The sequence below is a fragment of the Loxodonta africana genome, chromosome 22 (genome assembly GCF_030014295.1).
Source record: "Loxodonta africana isolate mLoxAfr1 chromosome 22, mLoxAfr1.hap2, whole genome shotgun sequence".
In the NCBI taxonomy this organism is placed as follows: domain Eukaryota; kingdom Metazoa; phylum Chordata; class Mammalia; order Proboscidea; family Elephantidae; genus Loxodonta; species Loxodonta africana.
In genome coordinates, this window is record NC_087363.1 from 20,082,235 (window position 1) to 20,106,818 (window position 24,584).

The following is a 24,584-nucleotide window of genomic DNA, read 5'->3' on the forward strand; positions in this document are numbered from 1 at the left end:
TGATAAAATTAAAGAAAAACTCTCTTCTAGCATTCAGATAGGCATAGTAGTAGAACAGATTTTGGGTTCACAGCAAATTATTGATTAAAAGAAGTTCCAAAAATATTATAACTCTAGTTTTTTAAAAATCATTTTGCATTTATCATCGTGTGCCCCAGTTGGGATTGTGTGTTCTGTTATTTTTACTGACTGCAGCAATCCTTATGATCTTGCGGTCAGGCGTTTTCACAAAACTTACTCTCCAGGCCCTGACCAGAGCAGACAGTACTGAGGTTACATGCAGGTCCTGAGCGAAGACCGGTATAAATGGACTTGAGCCTTTCCTTTTCCCAGTGGAGAGTGACTGTGTGTACGTGGGTGCTTTCAGAGTGGAGAGTGAGTGTGTGTATGTGGGTTTTCTTAGAGTGGAGAGTGACTGTACGTGGGTGCTTTCAGAGTAGAGAGTGACTGTGTGTATGTGGGCGCCCTCAAGGTGGAGAGTGACTGTGCGTACGTGGGCGCCCTCGGGGTGGAGAGTAACTGTGCGTATGTGGGTGCTCTCAGTGGAGAGTGACTGTGCGTACGTGGGCGCTCTCAGAGTGGAGAGTGAGTGCGCGTATGTGGGTGCTCACAGGGTGGAGAGTGACTGCGCGTACGTGGGTCCTCTCAGGGTGGAGAGCGAGTGCGCGTACGTGGGTGCTCTCAGGGTGGAGAGCGAGTGCGCGTACGTGGGTGCTCTCAGGGTGGAGAGCGAGTGCGCGTACGTGGGTGCTCTCAGAGGGGAGAGTGACTGTGCGTACGTGGGTGCTCTCAGAGTGGAGAGTGAGTGACTGCGTACGTGGGTGCTCTCAGAGTGGAGAGTGAGTGACTGCGTACGTGGGTGCTCTCAGAGTGGAGAGTGAGTGACTGCGTACGTGGGTGCTCTCAGAGTGGAGAGTGACTGTGTGTACGTGGGTCCTCTCAGGGTGGAGAGGGAGTGCGCGTATGTGGGTGCTCTCGGTGGAGAGTGACTGTGCGTACGTGGGTGCTCTCAGGGTGGAGAGTGACTGCGCGTACGTGGGTGCTCTCAGGGTGGAGAGTGAGTGACTGCGTACGTGGGTGCTCTCAGAGTGGAGAGTGAGTGACTGCGTACGTGGGTGCTCTCAGAGTGGAGAGTGAGTGTGCGTACGTGGGTGCTCTCAGAGTGGAGAGTGAGTGCGTACGTGGGTGCTGTCAGAGTGGAGAGTGACTGTGTGTACGTGGGTCCTCTCAGGGTGGAGAGGGAGTGCGCGTATGTGGGTGCTCTCGGTGGAGAGTGACTGCACGTACGTGGGTGCTCTCAGGGTGGAGAGTGAGTGCGCGTACGTGGGTGCTCTCAGGGTGGAGAGTGAGTGACTGCGTACGTGGGTGCTCTCAGAGTGGAGAGCGAGTGACTGCGTACGTGGGTGCTCTCAGAGTGGAGAGTGAGTGACTGCGTACGTGGGTGCTCTCAGAGTGGAGAGTGAGTGCGTACGTGGGTGCTCTCAGAGTGGAGAGTGACTGTGTGTACGTGGGTCCTCTCAGGGTGGAGAGGGAGTGCGCGTATGTGGGTGCTCTCGGTGGAGAGTGACTGCACGTACGTGGGTGCTCTCAGGGTGGAGAGTGAGTGCGCGTACGTGGGTGCTCTCAGGGTGGAGAGTGAGTGACTGCGTATGTGGGTGCTCTCAGAGTGGAGAGCGAGTGACTGCGTACGTGGGTGCTCTCAGAGTGGAGAGTGAGTGACTGCGTACGTGGGTGCTCTCAGAGTGGAGAGTGAGTGCGTACGTGGGTGCTCTCAGAGTGGAGAGTGACTGTGTGTACGTGGGTCCTCTCAGGGTGGAGAGGGAGTGCGCGTATGTGGGTGCTCTCGGTGGAGAGTGACTGCACGTACGTGGGTGCTCTCAGGGTGGAGAGTGAGTGCGCGTACGTGGGTGCTCTCAGGGTGGAGAGTGAGTGACTGCGTACGTGGGTGCTCTCAGAGTGGAGAGCGAGTGACTGCGTACGTGGGTGCTCTCAGAGTGGAGAGTGAGTGCGTACGTGGGTGCTCTCAGAGTGGAGAGTGAGTGCGTACGTGGGTGCTCTCAGGGTGGAGAGTGAGTGCGCGTACGTGGGTGCTCTCAGGGTGGAGAGTGAGTGACTGCGTACGTGGGTGCTCTCAGAGTGGAGAGCGAGTGACTGCGTACGTGGGTGCTCTCAGAGTGGAGAGTGAGTGACTGCGTACGTGGGTGCTCTCAGAGTGGAGAGTGAGTGCGTACGTGGGTGCTGTCAGAGTGGAGAGTGACTGTGCGTACGTGGGTCCTCTCAGGGTGGAGAGTGAGTGCGCGTACGTGGGTGCTCTCAGGGTGGAGAGTGACTGCGCGTACATGGGTGCTCTCAGAGTGGAGAGTGAGTGACTGCGTACGTGGGTGCTCTCAGAGTGAAGAGTGAGTGTGCGTACGTGGGTGCTTTAGAATGGCTAAGAAGTGTGTAGGTTTTCCCATCATCTAAAGCACTATGCCTTGTTTTGCTAAAGCCATCAGACATCTGAAAAATGAAGCTGAGTGGCAGGAGATCTTGGCCAAAGTGAGAGAGGAGGAGGAGCCACTACCATCTTACTTATTTAAGGTAAGAACAAAAGCATGGGACAGGTGGGTGTTTAGCTCCTCAGAGAAGAGTGGAGCAATGAGGGGAGAGGAGGGGTATAAGGGAACCCCTGCAGTCAGTCAGAGTGCTGTCGCCCTTGGAGCGGGGAGGAGGCTTTAAGGCTGAAGTGACGGTCATCTTTCTGTTCCTCTAACAGTAGTTGAGGTTTCCTCCAAGGTTCCCTTAAAGCATTTTTTGAAACTTTTCTTTCCTACTCTTAATGACGTAGCCCTAACTTGCTATAAAATAGATTTATTTTTTCCTCCTCATCTCCCTTGTGTTCAAAATGTGGGAGTACTTTCACAGACTTTTTCTATGGTTCTTCCCCCCTCCCACCCCCCCCCCCCGCCCAGGGAAGAAAATTACAGGATTAGATTTATTTACCAGAAGTGGCACAGTTCAGCCGTTCTCATTAATTAGAGCAGTATTCAGCTACAACTGAGTATAAAATTACTGTGAACATACTATGTTTTTATTCCATGTTGGTGTTTGCATTTCAGGACAAACAAGTGATTGGCACTCATGCTTTCTCTGTAAACATGAAATTAGAAGCTGTGGACCCCTGGTCTCCTTTTGGGATCTCTCCTGCTACTGTTATTAAGGTAAAATGGGGTCGAGGACCTGGGGACCAGGGGAGCGGGGGTGCATTCTTTAGAGCAGGCCTAGAAGTACCTAACCCAAGGAGGTTTAACCAGCAGGTAGACCACAGTATCTGAAAAATAGGGAGGCAGGCAGTGTCAGCAATGTCCAGCCAGGCACAGGGCTGAGCTGAGGCAGGAGCTGTGTGGGAGCCTGGAGGAGCAAGCTGCAGGTGTCAGAAGATCTGGTAGCAGGACAGCTCCAGCCATATAGTCCGGATTCAGACTTCAGTCTTTTAGAAGACTGACAAAAGTAAGGCAGTGCGTCCAGTCAGTAGTAACCGTAAGAATGGGGCAGGCTGTCAAGGTCCAGATACTCAGCTGCTAGAACTGAGGCATAAAGAGGAGTTCAGTTTAGGGTGGAAGCCCCTTTACTGACAGTAGACCTGAAAGTCAAGTGCACTTAGAGGAATCGTCTGAGTGCTGTATTGTCTGGTCTGGTGAGTTTTAAATTTTCTTTACATTGGAAGAAGATTGTTCTCAAGAGCAAGGAGGGGTGCCGAACTTGCAGGTGAGGTCAGAAGGCCCTGTGTGGAGTCTGAAGGGACGTGGGGTGGTACGGAGCCTAGGGAGGTTCAGTATCACCCTTTCTGTGGCGTTTGAAGCTGGGCTTGGATCTGAAACTCTAACAGACTGGCATAGCCAACCACTTACCAAGCTTAAATCAACTTTTGGGTTTGCGTCCAGGTTCTGTTTCTTCCTGACTGTGTAACCTTGGGCAAGTTATTTAACGTCTCTTTAAACTCAACTTCCTTACCTGCAAAATGGGATTGATAATCGTACCTACATCATTAGATTGTTAAAAAGATTAAAATTAAATTAATAACATAAAAAGCATTTAATTAAAACAGTACCTGACACAGAGCTAACATTTATTGAGTGCTTAGTAGCATTAATACCCAGTGTAGCTATGAACTTTGGTAACCTGCCTGGCTATGCCAAGGAAGAGACATGTATTTACATATACATACATAAAACCCTTTGTCTGTTCTATCTGTTAAAATTCTGTGCACGGGTTTTTTTTTTTTTTATTAACTTTTATTAAGCTTCAAGTGAACGTTTACAAATCCAATCAGTCTGTCACATATAAGTTTACATACATCTCACTCCCTACTCCCACTTGCTTTCCCCCTCTTGAGTCAGCCCTTTCAGTCTCTCCTTTCGTGACAATTTTGCCAGCTTCCCTCTCTCTCTATCCTCCCATCCCCCCTTCCAGACAAGAGTTGCCAACACAATTTCAAGTGTCCACCTGATATAATTAGCTCACTCTTCATCAGCGTCTCTCTCCCACCCGCTGACCAGTCCCTTTCATGTCTGATGAGTTGTCTTCGGGGATGGTTCCCGTCCTGTGTGCACAGGTTTTTGATGAGAAGTACTTTCTGGTGGAAATGGATGATTTGCGACCAGAGAGTCACGCCCGGCGATCTTTTGTGTGCCACGTCGACAGCCCTGGTATTTTCCCTGTGCAGTGGAGTCTGAAGAATGGTTTACACATCAGTCCCCCTCCAGGTGTGTTTCTGCTTTTTGTCTGAACTGTCCATTGGGAGCTCTTCCTTGAAGTGAGATTTACCAGATGGGATTACCCGGATCTGTAGTCCTCTCTCTTCTCATGCCCCAGCCTACCACTAACATTTTTGGAGCCTGAGAAGTGTAAATGAAGACTCGGGTTCCATATACTTACATATTTCAGACTTACATATCAAGCTAAAACACTTACATAAAGCGTGTTCAATTCTCATATCTTGTTAAACACATCTTCATAAAACCTGGAAGGCCAGGTTCAAGCCTGGAGTTCTCTGCTGGTTCTTTAGTTCATTCCATCTGGTGCCTCTTGGGAGGTCACAGGTGGGTGGGATAGGACACAGTATGTGTTGGGAGCTGGTTCATGAGAAGAGGCATTAGGGCCAGAGTTAGAGGCAGATTTTTAATACTTTTTAGGTTTTTGGACCTCATCATAGAAGGAGACCCTTCAGACTTCAGACCCTTCAGACAAGAGTAGGGCTCAGAGAGGCTGTAAGTAGGGAAGTAATGGTTCCTTTTCCTGGTGTTAGCAATTTTGCAAAATGTAATATTGGACCCTGTAATCAAGGCTGTTCAATATAACTTAGTTGAGCTTCACTGAAATTTTTTTTTATCTTTTTTAACTTTAAAGTATGTGGCAAATTTAAAGTGTCAGATGTTTATCTGATTTTTGTATCAGCAAATCAGATTATTTGATTGATGAGCTATGTATACTGTATTATGGGGCTTTCTAAATGGTGCCTGCTGGACCACTGGGCTGGAAGGTGCTCTTTTGTGTTAACGGGGCTCATAAACCACTGGACCTTCTGCCTTCTATTTAGCCTTTCCTTCATTCGACAAACATTTATTGAGTGTTTACTGTGAGCCAGGCATTGGGCTTGTCACTGGGGAAACAGAAATGAGTAGGACCCAGTCTGTTCCTTCAAGGAGAAAGGAGGGGGAAACAGAACTTCCCAGCCTCCTCCATCAGTGAACACACAGTGAGGGCGGGTGGGGATGGGGTGGGGCAACACCTACAGGAGGAAACTCGAGCTCTGGGGGAAGGCTCTAGACATCCATCCCAAGGTCTCCATCCTGCCTGCCGCCTTTATATGAAAAGGAAAAACAATTATTAAAGATATTGAAGGTTTTAGCATTGTTATAGACAACTCTACTGTCTTTGTAGATGGAGGGAAGGTGGTGGATTATGGAACTGAAAAATCAGATAGCTTACCGTCAGGAATTGAGGTGGGGGCAGAGGGAGAACATGGTACCAGTTTGAGTTGGGCAAGGAAGGTGATTGCAGGGACCCTTTGGTTGCAGGATGCCATCTGACCCACTCTGTGTCTGTGAGCTAGTAAGCTCTGCAGGGCCAGAGAGCAGCTCAGACAGTAGATTTGGCCCAGCTCCTCACACACAGTAGTACTGAGTGAGGGCATCAGATTAGAGATCTATCAGGAACCTTGTAGACTTAATGACTTCATGATTCAGGTTTTAAGAACATTGAGCTTCTACAGAACATGAATCTGAAAACAAAATGAACAGTCTTTCAGCAAAGAGAATTGTATCAGCCAGGACCTTGAAGGAAATAGCTTGATCGGAGAAAAATAGTTTTTGTTGATTAAACAGTACTGTAGAATATTTACTGCCTCTTTTCCTTCAAAGCCTAAGACATAATAGAATTGATTATAAGACTGAATTTATATATCTGAGTCAAATCCAGTTGTACTATCTAAAATTGTTTTGGTAAATTGTCAGAAATTAACCATATAAAATATTGCTCATAATAGGTGCTTTGTTTGAAACTTGAAAGTTTAAAAATTTATCCAGAGAATTTTATTGCATTATTATAATTTGACCAGAATTGCTCTATTTTATAAAATTAACAAAGCTTTGGCTTTATAGGGTGCCTTTCTTTTTTTTTCCCCCCTTCTAAGGAGCCCTGTAGTGTGGTGGTTAAGCGCTGAGCTGCTAAACCAAAGATTGGCAATTTGAACCTACCCAGCGGCTTAGAGGGAGAAAAGACCTGGCAATCTGCTTCCATAAAGATTACAGCCTTAGAAACCCCATAGGGCAGTTCTGCTCTGTCGTATAGGGTCGCTGAGTAGGTATCAGTTTGATAGCAGTGGGTTTTACTCCATGTAGAATGATCAAAGTCTCCAAATGAGGAAAACTGGAAGTTGTAGGTGTGTGTCTAGCAGGTAGGCATGTGTGGTGTGAATTGCTGTTCTTTTGTCCCATCTAGGCTACCCCAGCCAGGACTTTGATTGGGCTGACTACCTCAAACAGTGTGGTGCTGAAGCTGCTCCCCAGAGGTGCTTCCCTTCGGTGAGAGCCCCTGTCCCCTCACAGGCACTGCCTGGGGCTGCCGGTGACTCTGTGCTTCTCTGCTTTTTATGATCACTGCAATGAAGTCAGTCACTACACTCAACCCAGATTAGCACCTTATCGGGTGTAATAAAATGGTTCAAAGAAAAATGCATGTACTGTAAAAGTTAATCCGTTAGTTTTAAAAGTTTCGTATTAGCTGAAATCACATGAATTTGAAATTTTAGTTCAAAATTATTCTTGACGGTTCAGTAATATGGAAAAATGTTGAAATAATAAGTGGAGATAAATTTTTAAACCTATTTAAAAATACATATATCAAAATAATACATGCATGTGGTTTAAAAAGCCAACTAGCACTGAAAGGCTTAGAACACAAAAAAACAGTCCTGTCCCTCTCGACTGTTCCGTGCCCCACCCCTTTTCCTTCCCATAGGTAACTACTTTCTCTCCTTCTCGCTGTAATTCTGGTATTTATACTTCTTCACTTTCTAAATAATATGCTGCTGTGTTTTGAGTCATTAATTTTAGACGTATCTGCTGGTTCTGTACTATGGTGAGAATTTAGCTATTTTACATTATCTTTCCCCTTTGGCTTACCTGCCTCTCCTTCCTGTTAGAGTTAAGTTACAATTTTTGGTTAAACCTAGATTTTTGACTGTTTACATTATTATATGTATTCAAATATTATTCATAGCTGAGCACTATTTTATGGTTATGTCTCCTTTTTATTTGTCCTCAAGCTGATAGTTGCCTTGCTTTCCATTTGCATAATTTTCTTTGTATTGATTGTTAGTTCTTTCCACACTTCCCAGTAGCCTCTCGTTACTATTTTCTACAAAGGCAAACACGTCAGGAATTTATCATTTCTAATATTTTTCTTGGAGACATCCTTTCCAGCAACCTCCATTCTCTCTCTCTCTCTGGTCCGGTTGTTCTCTAGGCTTGCTGTGTAGGTGTAATTCTGTGACTGCCCTTCACTATCACCCAGCAAATTACTCCTCCTCTTTCTTATGACTTGGGGCCCCTGTTTCATATATCATGGCTTCCTGTTTGTTGGTTTCTCCTTTGTTTTGGTGGATCCCATCTTTCGGTAGCTTCCTGTGACAGGATGCAAGGGAGGTAAAGGGCTTTATTCTAGTAACTTGACTGATAGTTTGGTTCAGTATGGAATTTTAGGCTATTTTATTTCAGAATTTTGAAAGCATTGATTTGTTGTCTGCTTTTGCCAGTGTTGCTGTCAAGAAATTCAAAGCCATTTTTACCCTTTATCTTTTGTAGATCTGCTTATTCCCCTTCCCTGGAAGGTTACAGAACTTCTTTGTCACCACGTTTGTAGTGATGGGTTTTGATGTGGGCCTGTTTTTGTCCAGTGTGCTGGCTTCTCAGTGGGCACTTAGTGTCCCAGGCCTTCAGTGCTGGGACATTTTCATGAATCACTTCTTTGATTTCCTTCCTTCCATTTTCTCTCCACTCTTTCTGGTATTCTTACTGGATGTTGGTCCCCTGGATCAAGCCTTCTTTTGTCTTTTTCCTCCTGTTTTCTCTTTCTTAGTCCTTTTGCTTTGCTTTCTGAAAGATTTCCTAAAGTATCTTTCAATCCTTCTTTTGAGTTTTTGGTATCAGGTTTTTTATTTTCCAGAACTATTTTTTTCTGAATATTTATTTTTAATAGCGTACTAGTCTTAAGAATTCAGTTGCTTTTCTTATCTCTCTGAGGATATTAATTAAACATCTCCTCCCCTTTTAGGGGAGCCCTGGTGACGCAGTGGTTAAGAATTTGGCTGCTAACCAAGAGGCTGGCTGTTTGAATCCACCAGCCGCTTCTTGGAAACTCTATGGGGCAGTCCTGCTCTGTCCTATAGGGTCCTGAAGAATCGGCATTGACTCGACAGCAATGGGTTTGGGGTTTTTTGTTTGTTTGTTTGTTTCCCCTTTTAAGAAGCTTTTCTTCTTGTGTAATCTTTGCTTTCTCCAAGTTGCTTGTTTTGATTTTTAGCTTCCATATTTTTTTTATCCTTAGATGCCTGGTAATCCTTTGTTGTTTCTTACATTTAAGAATGGAGCACTTAAAAACAACAACACAAAGCTGACTGGAAACTCTGAGCATGTGGGCAGGGCTTGTCAACTTTGAACTTCCCTATAGGGTAGGATTTGGCTGCCATTTGTTGGGGAAATATAAATCCATACCTTTATGCGTTTCTCTTGGGCTGATCAGATTATCACAAGTAATCTCTTCTAGTCCCCTGCCTGGATGGTAGAGGCCTGGCTGCTGGAGTTCTAGTGGATAAGCAGGAGCCAAGGGCTGGGCAGCCCAGCATTCCTCTGTTTTTGGTACTTCATGTATGCCCTTAACAGTTCCTTGTGTCTCCTTGCCTGGGGGTCTTGTATTTTACTGTCACTAGCAGATAGATTTTACCTACTGTGGGGGTGGGGGGGGCGGGAGGGAGGCACAGTTGCCCTGGGGTGTGGAGTGGAGAAGTGATGGCATGATCTAAATGCTTCTCAAATGTTTCAGTAGATCCTTATTTTGTCTATTTCTCCTCCACCTCCAGTTGCCTAGTACCTGGTGGTCTTAGCTCTTAGCTTTCCTCACTGCCAGCTTAGATTCACCTTTCTTTGATCTGCTACGTTACCAGTAGACTCTGTGATAAATGTTAGCTTATAAAATATTGTTGTTATCTGCTGTTATATCCACCTGGTGGGTTTGTGTCTTTAAAAAGGAAGAAAGAAAAAAGGTCATCAGAAGAAAGAGAATAATCAGATGTGGATGTTTAGTTCTCCATCTTGACCCAGAAGCTGCAAAATTTTTAAACATGTTTTAAAGGCGCTTTTCCCCCTGTTTATAAGGATTATTTATCCTGACTGCCTTTCACGATTCACATGCAGGTAGACACCAGCCAGTTTATGGTACGATAGGGCCCTTTTTAGGGAAGGAGAAGTGACCTGACAGTGATTGAAGGCCACTTAGTTCAGGGCACAGAGCCTTAGGTACCTTATTCCATTTAAATCTCATAACAGCCCAGTGAGGTGGTGTTTTCCACTTTGTGTGATAGACAACTGAGGCGAAAAGAGGTTACACAGTTTGTCCAGGGTCACACAGCTAACAATAATGCAGGAATATCTGACCTCAAAGATTGTACTGCCTCTAACACTGAGGGAGACAGACATTTTTCCTTTGTTTCAGTAAGAAACAAAACAAAATAAAATTACAGCTTTTAAATGTGAATATAGGGATTAAATACTGCTTGAAAAAGGTCTCCCAGCTGAGCACATGAGTTAATACTTAGTGTGTATATGATCTGATTCATTTATTTTCTAGTCAATTTCTGAGCACGAATTTAAAGAGAACATGAAGCTTGAGGCAGTGAACCCTCTTCTCCCCGAAGAAGTGTGCATTGCCACCATTACTACAGTGAGAGGCGCCTACCTGTGGCTCCAGCTGGAAGGTAAGCATCCACACCTCAAGAAGGCTTCCTGTGGCCCCTCTCCTGGGCTTTTCCTGTTCGCTCCTATTATGTGGCATGTTAAACTTACTCAGTTAGCTAAACAGGGGTCTTGTGCAGGGTCTTCTAATTTGTAATGCAAGATTCTAAGCTAAAAATTTATTTCCCTGTCCTTGATTTTCAAATTCTAGGAAATGAATGTGAATAAAAAGCCTTCACTACAGATTGCCCTGTTTTCTTGAAGGGGAAAGTACAAGTCAGATAGCATACATTTTGATGTGACCAGAATATATGCACATGAGCAGTAATACCTAGTTTATTCAAAAGATAATATTTCTATTACCCCAAACCAGTAGAACCAAAAACATGTAAAGTAGAAACAGTATATTATACTAAAAGTGGCAGTCAGCGATTGGACAGGTTTGTGGACGGAAGCCCCGGTGTGAGCACTCCATGCTGCAGTGACTGTGGGTGGCCTGGCTCCCTTTTTGATCCTGCTGCCAGGAAAGGGCATCTACTGTTTCTGATTTGGAGAAGTGGCATTTAGTGCAGAAGTCAAGGACAATATTGAATGTATACTTCTATGCAACCCCTATTGAGCAGCTTTTATGCATCACGTTCCGATTAGAATTCACTGGTCTACTTTCTGGCTTCTTCCCGGAGTACCAGAACTAATGCTGTCATCGAGAACAGTCACTCGTGACTTTTGGTTTCCAGTTATTTCAAGGAATTGACTGTGACATTGTTGACTGACTGAATGATACCAGTTCGAGTAGTTTATTTGTTATTCCCTGGCTAAGGGTTACCCCATGCATTTACTACCCATTTAGGTCCTTGTATCAATACCCTCAGGGGACAGTTGACTATTGTTTTCATGTTTATCACACAGGAAAAAGTGAGACTTCTGTGCAAAAGGAAAATGCTCAAGAGACTGTATTATTGCAACAGTAGAATGTTGTCTGTGAAGCAGGTTATAAAGAAGTTTATTTGATGCCTTAAAAAATATATATATGTTTCTTTCTTAAAAATCGAAACAGGTTCTAAGAAGCCCATACCTGAATGTATTGTGAGTGTGGAGTCCATGAATATATTTCCTTTGGGTTGGTGTGAAACCAACGGCCACCCCCTCAGCGCTCCTCGCCGAGCACGAGGTATCCACCTATTTTTTGGTCAGATGATTGGTTGTTAAATAATTCGTTGTGTTGCTGCCACCAGTGAGGATGAATCCAGACAGTTCAGAGAAGAACAAAGTGACGTTCTGGTTTTCTTTTCCTGCGTAGGAAGTCATTCATTGCATCAAGCATTTATTATCTTATCGTTCCTGTGAGTCAGAAATCTGGGTTCAGCTTAGCTGGGTCCTTTGGATCTGGGATGCTCACAAAGTGCAGTCAAGGAGTCAGGCAAGGCTGTAGTTATCCCCAGGTCCCGCCGGGGGAGGCTGTGCTCCCAGACTTACTCAGATGGCTGTTGGCAAGAGTCATTTCATCCTGACTGTAGGACTGAGGGCCTCAGTTCCTTGCTAACTGTTGGCAGGGGCGTCCTACAGTTGCTTGCCATGTGGGCCTCTCCGTAGGGCCCCTGACAGCATGGCAGCTGGCTTCCCTTAGGGAGAGCAAGTGAGAGAGCAGGAAATGTTGAACAAGATACAAGCCCAAGTCTATTTAGAATCTAATCATGGAAGTGACATGCCATCACATAACTCCATCCCCCTCTCTTAAAACAACTTTATCGAGATATAACTTACTATAAAATCTGCTCTTTTAAAGTATATAATTCAGAAGTTTTTTAGTGTAGCCAAAGAGTTTGCAACCATCACCAATATCTAATTTTAAAACATTTTTACAACCCCCAAAAGAAACGGTGCATCCATTAGTAATCACCACCCTTCTCCCCCACTACCTCCTCCTAAACCCCTAGGCAACCACTAATCTGCATTCTGTCTCTTTAGACTTGGCTATTCTGGACATTCCCATAAATGGAATCGTACAGTGTATAGTCTTTTGTGACTGGCTTCTTTCACTTAGCATAATGTTTCAGGGTTCATCCATGTTGTAGCATGTATCAGCACTTCCTTCCAACTGTGTTGATTAGGAATTTGGATAGGGCTCAGTCTGGCAGTTCACAGTTGGTATTTCTCAGGCAGTTGCATTCAGATGCCAGCTGGGACTGCTGTAAGCATCATCTACCACTGGGCACCAAGTTCAGCGTGCGGCCATCCTCTGCTTCCTTTAAAGAATAACAGAAGGAGACCTTCCAGGCCCTATGAACGTTGTATTGGCTTCCCTTTTGAATATTTATTCCTGCTTAAAAGTATTCATAGCAGTTGACTGACTCACAGAGCCTTGGAAGTGTTAGTCTTGCTCTTTGTATAAACTTCTACCCAGAAAATGTGCTTAGTCTAGATACTCAGACACATACCACTAATTTATAGAACTTGCTAGTTAAATATGGAATCCTGGGTGGCGCAGATAGTTAAGCCCTAGACTATTAGCTGAAAGTTTAGCGGTGTGAACCTACCCAGAGGTACCTTGGAAGACAGGCGTGGCGATCTGCTTCCCAAAGGTCACAGCCTTGAAAACCCTGTGGAGTGGTTCTGCTTTGCACACATGGAGTCACCATGAGTTGGAATCAGCTTGGTGGCAGCTAACAACAACAATAGTTAACAATACACAGAACTAGGTTTTAAATATGCTAACGTAAGCTTAATACATATATAACTTCTCCTTTGTTATTTTTATTTTTATTGGCATTTATATTTTTGTTTTCTTCTTACAGTATATAAACAGAGGAAAATTGCAGTGGTTCAGCCAGAAAAACAGTAAGTAATGTGATAGTGTGTCTGACATTTGAAAGTTTAGGGTATCGAGAAAGAGAAAGAACTATTTCAGAGAGTGTATTTCCGTGCCCATTGTTTTCTCAGATGGAAGCCTAGTTCTTTAATTCTGCACTTTCTAAAATGGCCTTATATACAAAAGGGTAAAATGCGTTCTTAAGATGTTCCCCCGATTGAGCTTCCCTTTTTCTTTTAGCGCCTGAAGGCAGAGAATAAGAGCCCCCTGCTGGTGTTTCTTAAGGGAGAGCCAAAGTTGTAAATCACGATGTGATTTGTCACAGTGAAAAAAAACTTGAGTAGAAGACAACAACCTAAAAGAAAAGACACACTCACAGGAGTGGCTTTGTGTCTCAGCAAGAAGCCTGTGCAGCATACCTTCACACACAGCTTTGAGAAGCAGTTAATAAGTGGTGTCTTCAGACCTTAAAAATACAAAGGTTTCTGTATATACGTGTGTATGTTTAAACATTTGGGGTTTGATTTCAATGTACTTTATAGCTGCCTTTGTAGACTTGTGAGTAATGAAACTGAAAACAGCGATGGAGAGAAAGGTCATGGAGTTCTGTCAGCCTAAAGATGATAGAGAAGTTAGACGTGCTGCTGTGGAATCGGTTACGACTCATGGCGACCCTATTGGACAGAGTAGAACTGCCCTGTAGGGCTTCCAAGGTGTAATCTTTACAGAAGTAGACTGCGACATCTTTTTACTGTGGGGTGGCTGGTGGGTTTGGACTGCCAACCTTTTGGTTAGCAACTGAGCGCTTTAACCACTGTGCTACCAGGGCTCCAAGAAGTTAGACAGCAATGACAATAAAACTGAGCTTGGATTTTTTCTTGACTTATTTGTCAAGACTGATTAAAAGTATAGCCAGGAGGCATTCTGAAAAAAAAAAAAGGCTTTTTTAATGCTTGCTGTGTACAGAGTAATTTTCTGGTTTTCATAATATAATTTGTCTGTAATTTTAAAACTGATGGAAGAAGAAAACAAACCCTTTATAAGAAATGTTTCTGTTTTATTGAAAAAATGAATAGTTGACTTTTGGTTTAAGAATCCCACAAGAAAGTGTATAAACTTATTGCTCACATGAATGAAAAGAAAGTTCATTTGAACATGCAGTATCACAATACTGTCTACAGACTGCCTCTTGGCTCATCAGACCCTACACGGAGTTTTAAAAACAATTGCTGGTAAAAACAAACAAGCAGGCAAATAAACTAAAACCAAATATGATCAAGGGAGTACCTTCCATTACAGATTTTTCAATCTGCCATATTTGTTTTCTTCTTAGATTTGGAAAAAACTAACCATCACGCTTTATTGACTTTAAGTATCATCTCACTACTTTGCTGTGTTTTCTTTGGCCCAGAATACCATCCTCGAGGGCTGTCCGTGAGGGCCTGAAGAATCAGGAGCTGGACTCCACAGACTCAGGTAGAAGCACGTATAATCTTACGGTAGAGAGCACCGTGTTGTTGCTAGGTGCTGTAGAGTTGATTTTCAACTCACAGTGACCCAGCGTGACCCACTGTGACAGAGGAGAATGCCCCATAGGGTTTTCCAGGCAGTAATCGTTACGGGAGCAGATTGCCAGGTCTTTCTCCTGCAAAGCAGGTTGGGTGGGTTTGGACCGTCCTTTCAGTTAGCAGCCAAGTGCTTAACTGTTGTGCCACCAGGGCTCCTTAAAAAGGTACAACTGTCTAAGGTGTGTTTAGTTTAACAGTCATCTTTAGGCTGATGTTTCTGTCCATTTGTAATAATCATAGCTGTTCTTTACCAATCACCTATTTATTGTGTGCCAAAGCTCCGGAAGTCGATGTTATCATTCCCTGAGTTTAGATAAAGAACTTGAGGCTTTTTAGGCAGTCCTCTTTCTTAAGCTGATGGCTGAGAGGAGGGTGTTTATTTTCTTTAAACCCTTTTCATGATATATACACTTTATATGTATGTTTCACAATTAAAAAAAAAAAAAAAAGATGTTGGAAAAACAGGTTGTCCCAGGCAGTGCCTGGTAAAATGAAACAGGAAGCTTTGCTGGAGGCCCAAGGCCTGGCCCAGTGGTCTCTCCCTGGGCCGTCTCTTGACTTCCCCTTTGCTGGCTGTGTGATGCCTAGCATCTAGGCCCAGGCAGTGAAATGACCACAGCAATAAGAATGAACTAACTACAGCATTATATGTCCACATGGGTGAATCTCACAAATATCATATTGAGCGAGAGAAGCCAGACATCACAGAGTACATACTATATTGAGGCAAAGCTAATCTATGCTTTTACCTTTTAGGGGAAAGGGCGCTCCTGATAATGTTCGATTTCTTGACATGGGTGATACTGACATCGCTGTATTCAGTTTGAGGATTTACCTAGCTGTGTACTGATGATTTGTAAACTTTCATAGATACATCTGTATATGTATATGATATATTGTGCTTCAATAAAAATTCCCCCAAGTTGTAATGAATCTTTTTACAAAAATTTCTGCAAAATGATGGTCCACATCTGCCACGCATTTGAGACGGTTGAGCACAGTCTAGAACTTCATTGCAGATTTTGTTACTTTAAAATGTCCCCTAGAGCACTGCCTGCAATGGAACTCTGTGTAGTGACAGGAATGTTCTAATCTGTGCCATCCAGTACGGCAGTCACCAGCTACATGTAGTTCTGGAGCACTTGAAATCTGACTAGTGCAACTAAGAAGCTAAATTTTTAACTTAATTTAAATTTAAATAGGCTTATGTGACTAGTAGGTCCCTGAGTGGTACAAGCAGTTTGCACTCAACTGCTAACCTAAAGATTGGTGATTCAAACCCACCCAGCAGTGCTGTGGAAGTCGGGCCTGGCAATCTGCATCTGTAAAGATTACAGCCAAGACCCTCTAGAGATGTTCTACTCTCTGGTACCTGATATCACCGTGAGCTGAAATTAACTCGGTGGCAGCGGGTTTTTGTATGTGACGGGTAGCTACCTCGTTGGACACTGTAGCTCTAGAGAAGGGAAAGGAGGTAGTACTTGAAGTAAGTGTAGCAAGGAGTTCTCTGATGAGCTGAATGTTCAAAAGTACATCAGTATAAGGTCTGCATAGCCAAATGACAGAAGCATGTAAGAAAGACAAAAGTCTGGCCTAAGCAGAAGTTTATGAAAAATGCTACAGATAGTAAAGGCAAGGACATTTTAAAGCTATGTTTGGAGGGGAAAAAAAGGTATTGGGTAAAAATTGTAATGTTCCAAAGTGGTAGGTGGGAAGCAGTCTTTCTCAATTATTATTTGCAAGCCTCTTCTCTAACAAGTAGAGTGATCTAACTGGAAACAAGTTGAACAAGCAGAATTAATTACCTTGGTGGTTTGAAGGAGACAAACTGTAGTTCTGAATAATATTTGCTATCAGTCCCTAGAAATTTTCCACAGTTATTGAGTAGTTGGTTTTTAAAGACTTAGAAATCATTGATTGTCAGGAGCCATCATCGGTTCTTGAAGTAAATCCTCCAATTCCTTTATTGATAGAGGAACAATATAACATTAACCCTGGAGTTAATTGGGATGAAATTCAGGACATTGCTTGATTTCAGCATAGTGATAAAGTCTATAATGGAGTTATTGTAAGTATGAGGTCTTTCAAGGGCACTCTTGAAAGGGTGGATATGATTGGTTTTTTCCCAGTAATCAACCTTTGGAAACATGGAGTAGAAAATGACTCTGTTCTGAATATTTGTTTCTCTTCATTACCCAGTTATGATTAATGGGAAATATTGCTGTCCAAAGATATACTTCAACCACCGTTGCTTCTCAGGGCCGTATCTTAACAAAGGAAGAATCGCTGAGCTGCCTCAATGTGTGGGACCTGGGAACTGTGTTCTGGTCCTCAGAGAGGTAAGGTTCTGGCCTAGAACAAAACAGCTTGAGAATTTCACAGCAGTCTTGTTGATACAGGGACCCGCATGTTGTGTGACAACTCTAGGTTTTATCAGAAGTTACTGACTTTTCTCATGTTTTGGACAGTGCACGTGATTATCTTTACTGCCTAGGGGACATTCACCTAAGCAGTTCTTCACGTAGCAGGGTCACGTCTGTCGGTGTAGAAAGGTCTTCCGTCAGAGATCACATGAGAACTATTCAAGAGTGAATGTGAGAAGTCTAAGACTGAGAGGCAGTTTGGCATGAACCTAGGGCCATGGTGAAGCTACACAGCTACTGGACTCACAAAGCTTCTCAGCCAGTGTGCTGTGCTGAGGGGAACAGACATGAGGAAGACATCAGGGAAATGAGGCAGGGTCTGGGGCAGCCAGAGCTTCTGGGCCAGACTCCAGCCACAAGAAGGCTCGGCTGTCTACACAGTGTCCCAAGCAAATATAATTTACTGTGTGTACCATGACTGGAAAAGGACTTGGAAGCATGTGCTAGAGTAACTTGAAATTCACGATGCCTGTTTCTTCCTGCAGTAATGTTTTCAATGCTTATTTAAGAGGGGCTTAAGTTATCTTATTTGCATCTTTAGGCAGCTGTTGTATCTTTGTTATTATTATTTTGTTAATATTCGTTAATTAAAATGACTAGAATGACTCTCCTAACTGGCCCTAACATTCTAATAGTTGGCAAGAGTGCTGTGGTTCTAATGGTCTTTTTCTCTCCTTCCTGTATATCTGCTTTAAAAACGGAGCTCAGGTCCTCACTTTACTTATCAATGCAGCCTATAAACCCAGTCGTGTCCTTCGGGAGCTCCAGCTGGACAAAGACTCTGTGTGGCATGGATGTGGGGAAGTCCTAAAAGCCAAGTAAGTGAGCTACTCTGTTCTTTATTCTTACTCGTCTTTAACAGGTTACAGAATCCGTTCTCCTGCAGCTCATACTAGAATTCTTACATTCCCTTGGGCAGGGCTTCATTTATTTGTGATGAAGGACCAGGTTTCTTTTCTTTTTTAAATTTTCATCCTGTCATGGACCAATACTTTTATAAAATATGCTAAAAATGAATTACTAAACATATGAAATGTGAAAAACATAGTGACCCTATAGGACAGAGTAGAACTGTCCCATACAGTTTCCAAGGAGCTCCTGGTGGATTCAAACTGCCGACCTTTGGGTTAGCAGCCATAGCTCTTAACCACTATGCCACCAAAGACGTATAAAATACAAGTACAGTTTTTTTAATATTAGATTCAAGAGCCATAAAACTACTTTTCTGTATCACCTTGAAAGTTTGTAACCATTTCCTCTTGCTTTCTGACCTCATCGTTTCATGGACAGCTGCTGGTTGGTAGGTTACAGGGGTCTGTGAGCCGCTCTGAGGCAGGCTGCCCTAGGGTAAGGAAAAACGCAATGAAGAGTCACATTTCAGTACTAGTTAGTGTAGATGTTACTATTTGAAAACCTTAAGCTTAGGAACAGAAAGCAGGAATCCTATTTTGCTGATTTCTGTTCTTGAAATAATTTAGCCTTTAGTTCTCACAGTTTACCAGATTATAAATTTGACTTAAGTACAACATGCATAGATTCTTTATTGTTTTCCAGGTCCTCAGACTGTAAAGGACACAGAATATTCTGAGAAACAAAGAGCTTTTCAGGTCTATTAATATGCATGATTTTTCTTTAATCACTAGCCCAATAAACTTGGCATTCGATTTCTTCTAATGACAGATATAAAGGAAAGAGTTACCGGGCTACGGTTGAGATAGTGAAAACAGCTGATCGGGTGACTGAATTCTGCCGGCAAACCTGTATCAAACTGGAATGCTGTCCTAACCTCTTTGGTCCACGGATGGTTCTAGATAAGTGTTCTGAGAACTGCTCTGTACTTACAAAGACCAAATACAGTAAGTCATGTTTTTTAAATTTGTTAACTGTAGCAGCTGACCATAACTTACATCCTGGAAAATTTTTTATTTTGCAGACATTCATATATGGAAGAGGTTGCAGGCACTTTTTCCTAAACGGCTAGAGAGTAAATATTTTAGGCTGTGTGCCATATGGTGTCTGTTATAGATTCCTCTTTGTTTTATTTTTTTTTTTAACAACTCTTTACAATTAAAAAAAAAATTTTTTTTTAGCTTGAGAGCCATACAAAAACAGGCCATAGACCCTAGTTTGTCAGCTTTTCTATATAACGTGTATATATTATCTGTAACATCTAACAGGATATTCGTAGATGTTCATAGAGCTGGCAGGTATTTATTAAATGCCCACCCTGTGGCACCATTGTCCTAGCACTGGGACATACATTCTAATGTAGGAGACAGATAATAAACCAGTGAACAAATACAGAGAGAGAAGTACTGTGGAGAAAAATGAAGCAAGGAGAGCGAGGGAGGGGGGCCAGGAGGTGGGGTGCTGCTTATATGGGTAGCCAGAGAAGTCTTCCTGCCAGGTAAGAACCTGAAGGAAGTAACAGGGCCACCATGCAGCCATCTGGGTATGAGTGTTGTAGGTAGGGGCAGCAAGGGCACAGCCTGAGGCAGGAGTGTGCTTGGTGACTGTGGAGAGCAGCAAAGAAGCCAGCATGGTTGGGGAAGCTTAAATAGCAGGAGACGAGGGTACCTGCTTAACCCCTCTGGGAACTGTCGTAACAACACCTGTTTCATCTTACTGTTAATCTCTCCTTTGTGAAACTTCAAAAGAAAAACAAATTTAGGCATATAGAATAACATTTCTGATATGGAGCCTTGTCAAGGCCTTGTCACCCAGAGACTAAATTCTGATCCTGTCTTTCCTTGAATCCTACAAATCCTACAAATCCTGATGTCACCTGGGAGAATTAATCAAGATGAGGATTTTACCGTGTTAAATTTGAAATATTTCATTTAGAGCTCTCTGATTCTGTGCCTCCTAAACTTTATCGTGCATGCAGTCACCTGAAGGTCTTGTTGAAATGGAGGTTCTGATTCATCAGGTTTGTAGGTGCCTGGGGCCTGAGGGTCTACATTTCCAGTAAGCTCCCAGGTGCTGCTGATGCTGCTGGTCCAAGATCCAAACTTTGAGTAGCAAGGTTCTCTTTCACATGATGAGATTTCTAATCCGTATTTGAATTAGAAAATCATGTAAGAGTTAACCTTCAAGTTTCTATTTCTGTTTATTGGATTGTAAACTCCTAAGGACAGTGATTGTCTTAGCAAATTATTTTATCACATTCAGCACTTAGTTTAGCAAATTGCAGCTATGAAGAGCTAAAGTACAAATTTACTATTCATATAAGTACATAAATAAGTACACCGCTTTGAGCCTCTGAAAGATGTATGGGTTTTATTCTGCTTTTTGTCTGAATTTATTTTTCACAATGATATAGTTCAGATTAGCCTAGATTTTAGGAGAGAAAGTCTTGATAATTTTTCTCAACTATTTGAGTTATTTGAGTGATGTCAAACAGATTTACATCCTTAGAATTTTTCTTTTGCAAAAAATTGCATTGTATTTTGATATTTTAATACATAACTCAGAGCTAGACTATATGGGTTTCATTTTTGCAATTCTCTCCATGCCCTAAAATTTATATGAAAATGCAAATGATCTAGACTAGCCAGAACAATCTTGAAAAAGAATAAAGTTGGAGGACTTACTGTGTCTGATTTCTAGATTTGCCGTGAATCTACAGTAATCAAAATAGGGTGGTATTTATGAGAGGATAGTTAAAGCAATTGAACAGAACAGAGGGTCCAGAAATAGAGCCACACTTACATGGTGAAGTAATTTTCAACAAGGGGTCAAAGAAATTCAGTGGGAAAAGGGAATCTTCTCAACAGGTGGCACTGGTACAGCTGGATATCCAAATCAAAAAAACAAAACCAAAAAACCTTGGCTTTGCCTTACGCTGAATAAAAAAATTAATTCTAGATGGATCATAGGCCTAATGTAAAAGTGAAAACTGTAAGGCTTCTAGAAGAAAACAAAGAGAATAGCCTCAAGATTTTGGGATAGCAAATATTCCTTAAATGTTGTTGTTGCAGATACTGTTTAAAAAAGAGAGAAAGACCAGCCGCACAGACTTGGAGAAAATATTCTCAACACACATATCTGACAAAGAACTCTCACAACTCAATCATAAAAGGAAAAACAAAATGTTGAGGAATTAGATAGTGGTGATAATTACACAGCATAGTGAGTGTACTCAAAACCAGTCATTGTACATGAAATGTAGCCATAAAATGGTTAATTTACGTCTACATAAAATTTTATATGAATTACATCTAAATTAAAAAAAATAACAAAAAGAAATGAAACCATTTTGAAAAATTAAGACTTGAATAAAATATACAGATATACAAATGGCCAGCGAACACATGAAAAAGTAGTATCATTAGTGATCAAGGAGATGCAAATTAAAATCATAATGAAAAATACTATACCCAGTGGAATGACTAAAATTAAAAAGACAGTCCCATGTGTTGGCAAAGATATAGAGCAACTAGATCTCTCATATTGCTGGAGTGTAAAGTTATATAACCATTTTGGAAGAGTGGTAGTTTCTTTAAAAGTTAACCATACATCTATGATCTAGTAATTCCATTTCTAGGTATTTATCCAAGGCAAATGAAAACATGTCGACAAAAAAGCCTTGTACCAGAATGTTTATTATCCCTTAATTAATAGTCAACACCTGGAAGCAGCCCAGGTGCTCATCAGCAGGAAAATGGGTAAACTGGCACATTCATACGATGAAATACTACTCCTTAATAAAAGGGAATGAACTCCCGATAAGCACAGCAGCGTAGACGAAGCTCAGAAACATCATGCCGAGTGAAAGAAGCCATACCCAAGAGTGAGTACCTCCTGTATGGTTCCACAGACAAGGCAAGACAGACCTATGGTGATAGAAACGAGAATAGCAGTTGCTTCCGGTGAGGGCGATTGACTGGGAGAGAATGGGCATTTTAGGGAGCTTTCTAAGTTGATGGAAATATTCTGTATCTCCACAGGGGAGGATTACTTGGATTTATGCATTTGTCGGCACTAATCAGACTCTCCACTTAAGATCTGTTCATTCCCCTGTAGAGAGTTCAGGCCTCAATAAAACACAGTACGCCTGTTTGCTGCTACGGCGCTTGTGGTTTGAGATGCACAAAAATAACGAAGCGACTTCATTTTTCTTTGTCATCCATGTTTAGCACACTATTATGGAAAGAAGAAAAATAAAAGAATTGGGAGGCCACCTGGTGGGCATAGTAACTTAGCATGTGTCCTGAAAAAAGCCAGTAAGAGGAGAAAGAGACGGAAAAATGTTTTTGTTCACAAGAAGAAACACTCGTCAACATCTGTCGATAATACCCCAGCGGGCTCTCCCCAGGTATGATCTGTGTAGACGTGTAATGTCTAGAAACCAGGTGACCACTGTTTTACAATGTGGACACAGAATACCTGCAGGTCTTTCTAATTGAGATCTCTAGCCTGTGGGAAACGAAGCTTTATGGCTCAGGAACAGCATGTCAATGAGACTTCTCTCCTTTTCCTCCAGGGAAGTGGGGGTGAAGGTGAAGATGAAGATGACCCGGAGGAAGGGGATGAGGATTCCCTCAGTGAGGGCAGTATATCTGAGCAGCAGGATGAGCTACAGGAAGAGTCAGAAATGTCGGAGAAGAAGTCATGCTCCTCCTCGCCCACTCAGAGTGAGATATCCACGTCGCTGCCTCCAGACAGGGACAGGAGGAAAAGGGAGCTGCGCACTTTCTCCTTCTCTGATGAGGAGAATAAACCTCCATCGCCAAAGGTACCCATTCTAAAGATAGGCTCTTGTTTTCCCCTCTAGAATCTACTTAATGATGCTGGCATTCCACTGCTTTCAGTACAGGCTGATGCTGAATTTCCTGGGTCTGTTTTGCAATTATTCCCAATGCAGTGACTTACTTGTGTTTGAAGGGTTGCGTGAATGCAGATCATGGTCCTGAGGAAGGACTCTCAGGGTGGCCTGTCGAGTTTAGGGAAAATTGCTTTTTTTAAAAAATATTTTTCATAATACGTGTAGTTTTTTAGAAATACACTACTTATTCTTGTAATTCTAGTTAAGCCATTTTTTAGTACATTTCATATGTACATGTATGTATATACACAGACTAGAATAATGGCAATTAATTTAGGGTTTTATAAATGGTTTACTTTTTAAAGAGAGTCCGTGAACACAAGCAACAAATGACTTCTCCCGACAACCTATAGTTAGGCCATCTCTCCTGGAAGTGCCAGCCTGTTCACTTCAGCACCCTACCAGAGAGTTGAAATAGACCAAGGAACAAATGGGAGATTTAGAAACTACTTTTCTCTTTTAAATTGTCTAAATTATTTGTGCTGAAACTTTGAGATAAATTCTTTCCCGTTGGTATTTTTCATTATAAAAGACCAACACTTCCTGAGTACTTAATGTGTGTAGGCCTCTTCCATCCTTGCTGGGAGAAATCATGGTCTAAAACCACTTTTACACCAACTTGAAGGATTACAAATTTATATAGAGAGATGTTTTTAGAATAAAATAGCTTTTATGCCGTTTGATTTTGTTGTGGGAACGAAGGAAATAAGAATTGAAGTTGCTGAAAGGCTTCACCTGGACAGTAACCCCCTGAAGTGGAGTGTGGCGGATGTGGTACGGTTCATCAGATCCACCGACTGTGCTCCGCTAGCGAGGATATTCCTAGACCAGGTAATGGCGGACACCTTTAATCCTTAATAATGTGTCTCTTCACCAAAGGACTGTGGGTATAGTAGTGGGCTATTACTTCTTTACAAGTCTTAGGAAAAACATTTCAAGCCAAAAGAAAAAAATGGGTTCCCATTTCAGGAGTGGAAAGATGAGAAGCAGTTATCTGACTTATTCCATAGTTGAAGCAGATTATCATTGCATCCCATTTTTATAAAAATTTGACTCCATCCCCCAAATATTTAAATGGCTTAAAATCAAACACACAATGCTTATTGTCTGCATTCTATTCCAAAATAATGATTTGCTTTTTTTTTTTTTTTAATTAACATCTCCAATGGGTTAGGCTCTGGTGATCAATTTTAAGGCAAGTTTTCTGAAACAAATGGCCTTGTGCGCTTAAATATTGAAACAAATTTTGTTTTGATAATTTGATAATCAGGTTCGAAACTGAACATCTTTGAAGAACTTATCGTTATAAGTTATAGAATAGGAAAACGTTGAGGCTTATAGTTAGTATTTTCTCTTGGACTTAGAAAGAATCCTCTAAAAAGATGTTTCTTTTGGCACAGTTAATTGCCAGTTACAGGGCTAATTAGTTTACTAAATTTCTGCAGAGAAAAAACTGTAGATGAATTT

At 42.3% G+C, this 24,584-nt stretch overlaps 1 protein-coding gene across 1 annotated transcript in view; it reads left to right on the plus strand.

Annotated features, from left to right (window-relative positions):
- The first annotated feature begins 527 nt into the window (after positions 1–527).
- The window catches only part of SFMBT1 (Scm like with four mbt domains 1), a 31,347-nt gene continuing 7,290 nt past the window's right edge, over positions 528–24,584 (plus strand). The window contains exons 1-20 of the mRNA XM_064275184.1: positions 528–801; positions 944–1,057; positions 1,232–1,345; positions 1,522–1,635; positions 1,812–1,925; positions 2,212–2,361; positions 2,489–2,580; positions 3,099–3,200; positions 4,595–4,745; positions 6,982–7,064; positions 10,387–10,513; positions 11,548–11,661; positions 13,286–13,328; positions 14,711–14,775; positions 17,067–17,206; positions 17,999–18,108; positions 18,971–19,146; positions 22,429–22,607; positions 22,776–23,027; positions 23,820–23,948. Coding sequence (XP_064131254.1) covers positions 528–801; positions 944–1,057; positions 1,232–1,345; positions 1,522–1,635; positions 1,812–1,925; positions 2,212–2,361; positions 2,489–2,580; positions 3,099–3,200; positions 4,595–4,745; positions 6,982–7,064; positions 10,387–10,513; positions 11,548–11,661; positions 13,286–13,328; positions 14,711–14,775; positions 17,067–17,206; positions 17,999–18,108; positions 18,971–19,146; positions 22,429–22,607; positions 22,776–23,027; positions 23,820–23,948 — 2,643 coding nt within the window. The remainder of the gene's footprint in view (positions 802–943; positions 1,058–1,231; positions 1,346–1,521; positions 1,636–1,811; positions 1,926–2,211; positions 2,362–2,488; positions 2,581–3,098; positions 3,201–4,594; positions 4,746–6,981; positions 7,065–10,386; positions 10,514–11,547; positions 11,662–13,285; positions 13,329–14,710; positions 14,776–17,066; positions 17,207–17,998; positions 18,109–18,970; positions 19,147–22,428; positions 22,608–22,775; positions 23,028–23,819; positions 23,949–24,584) is intronic.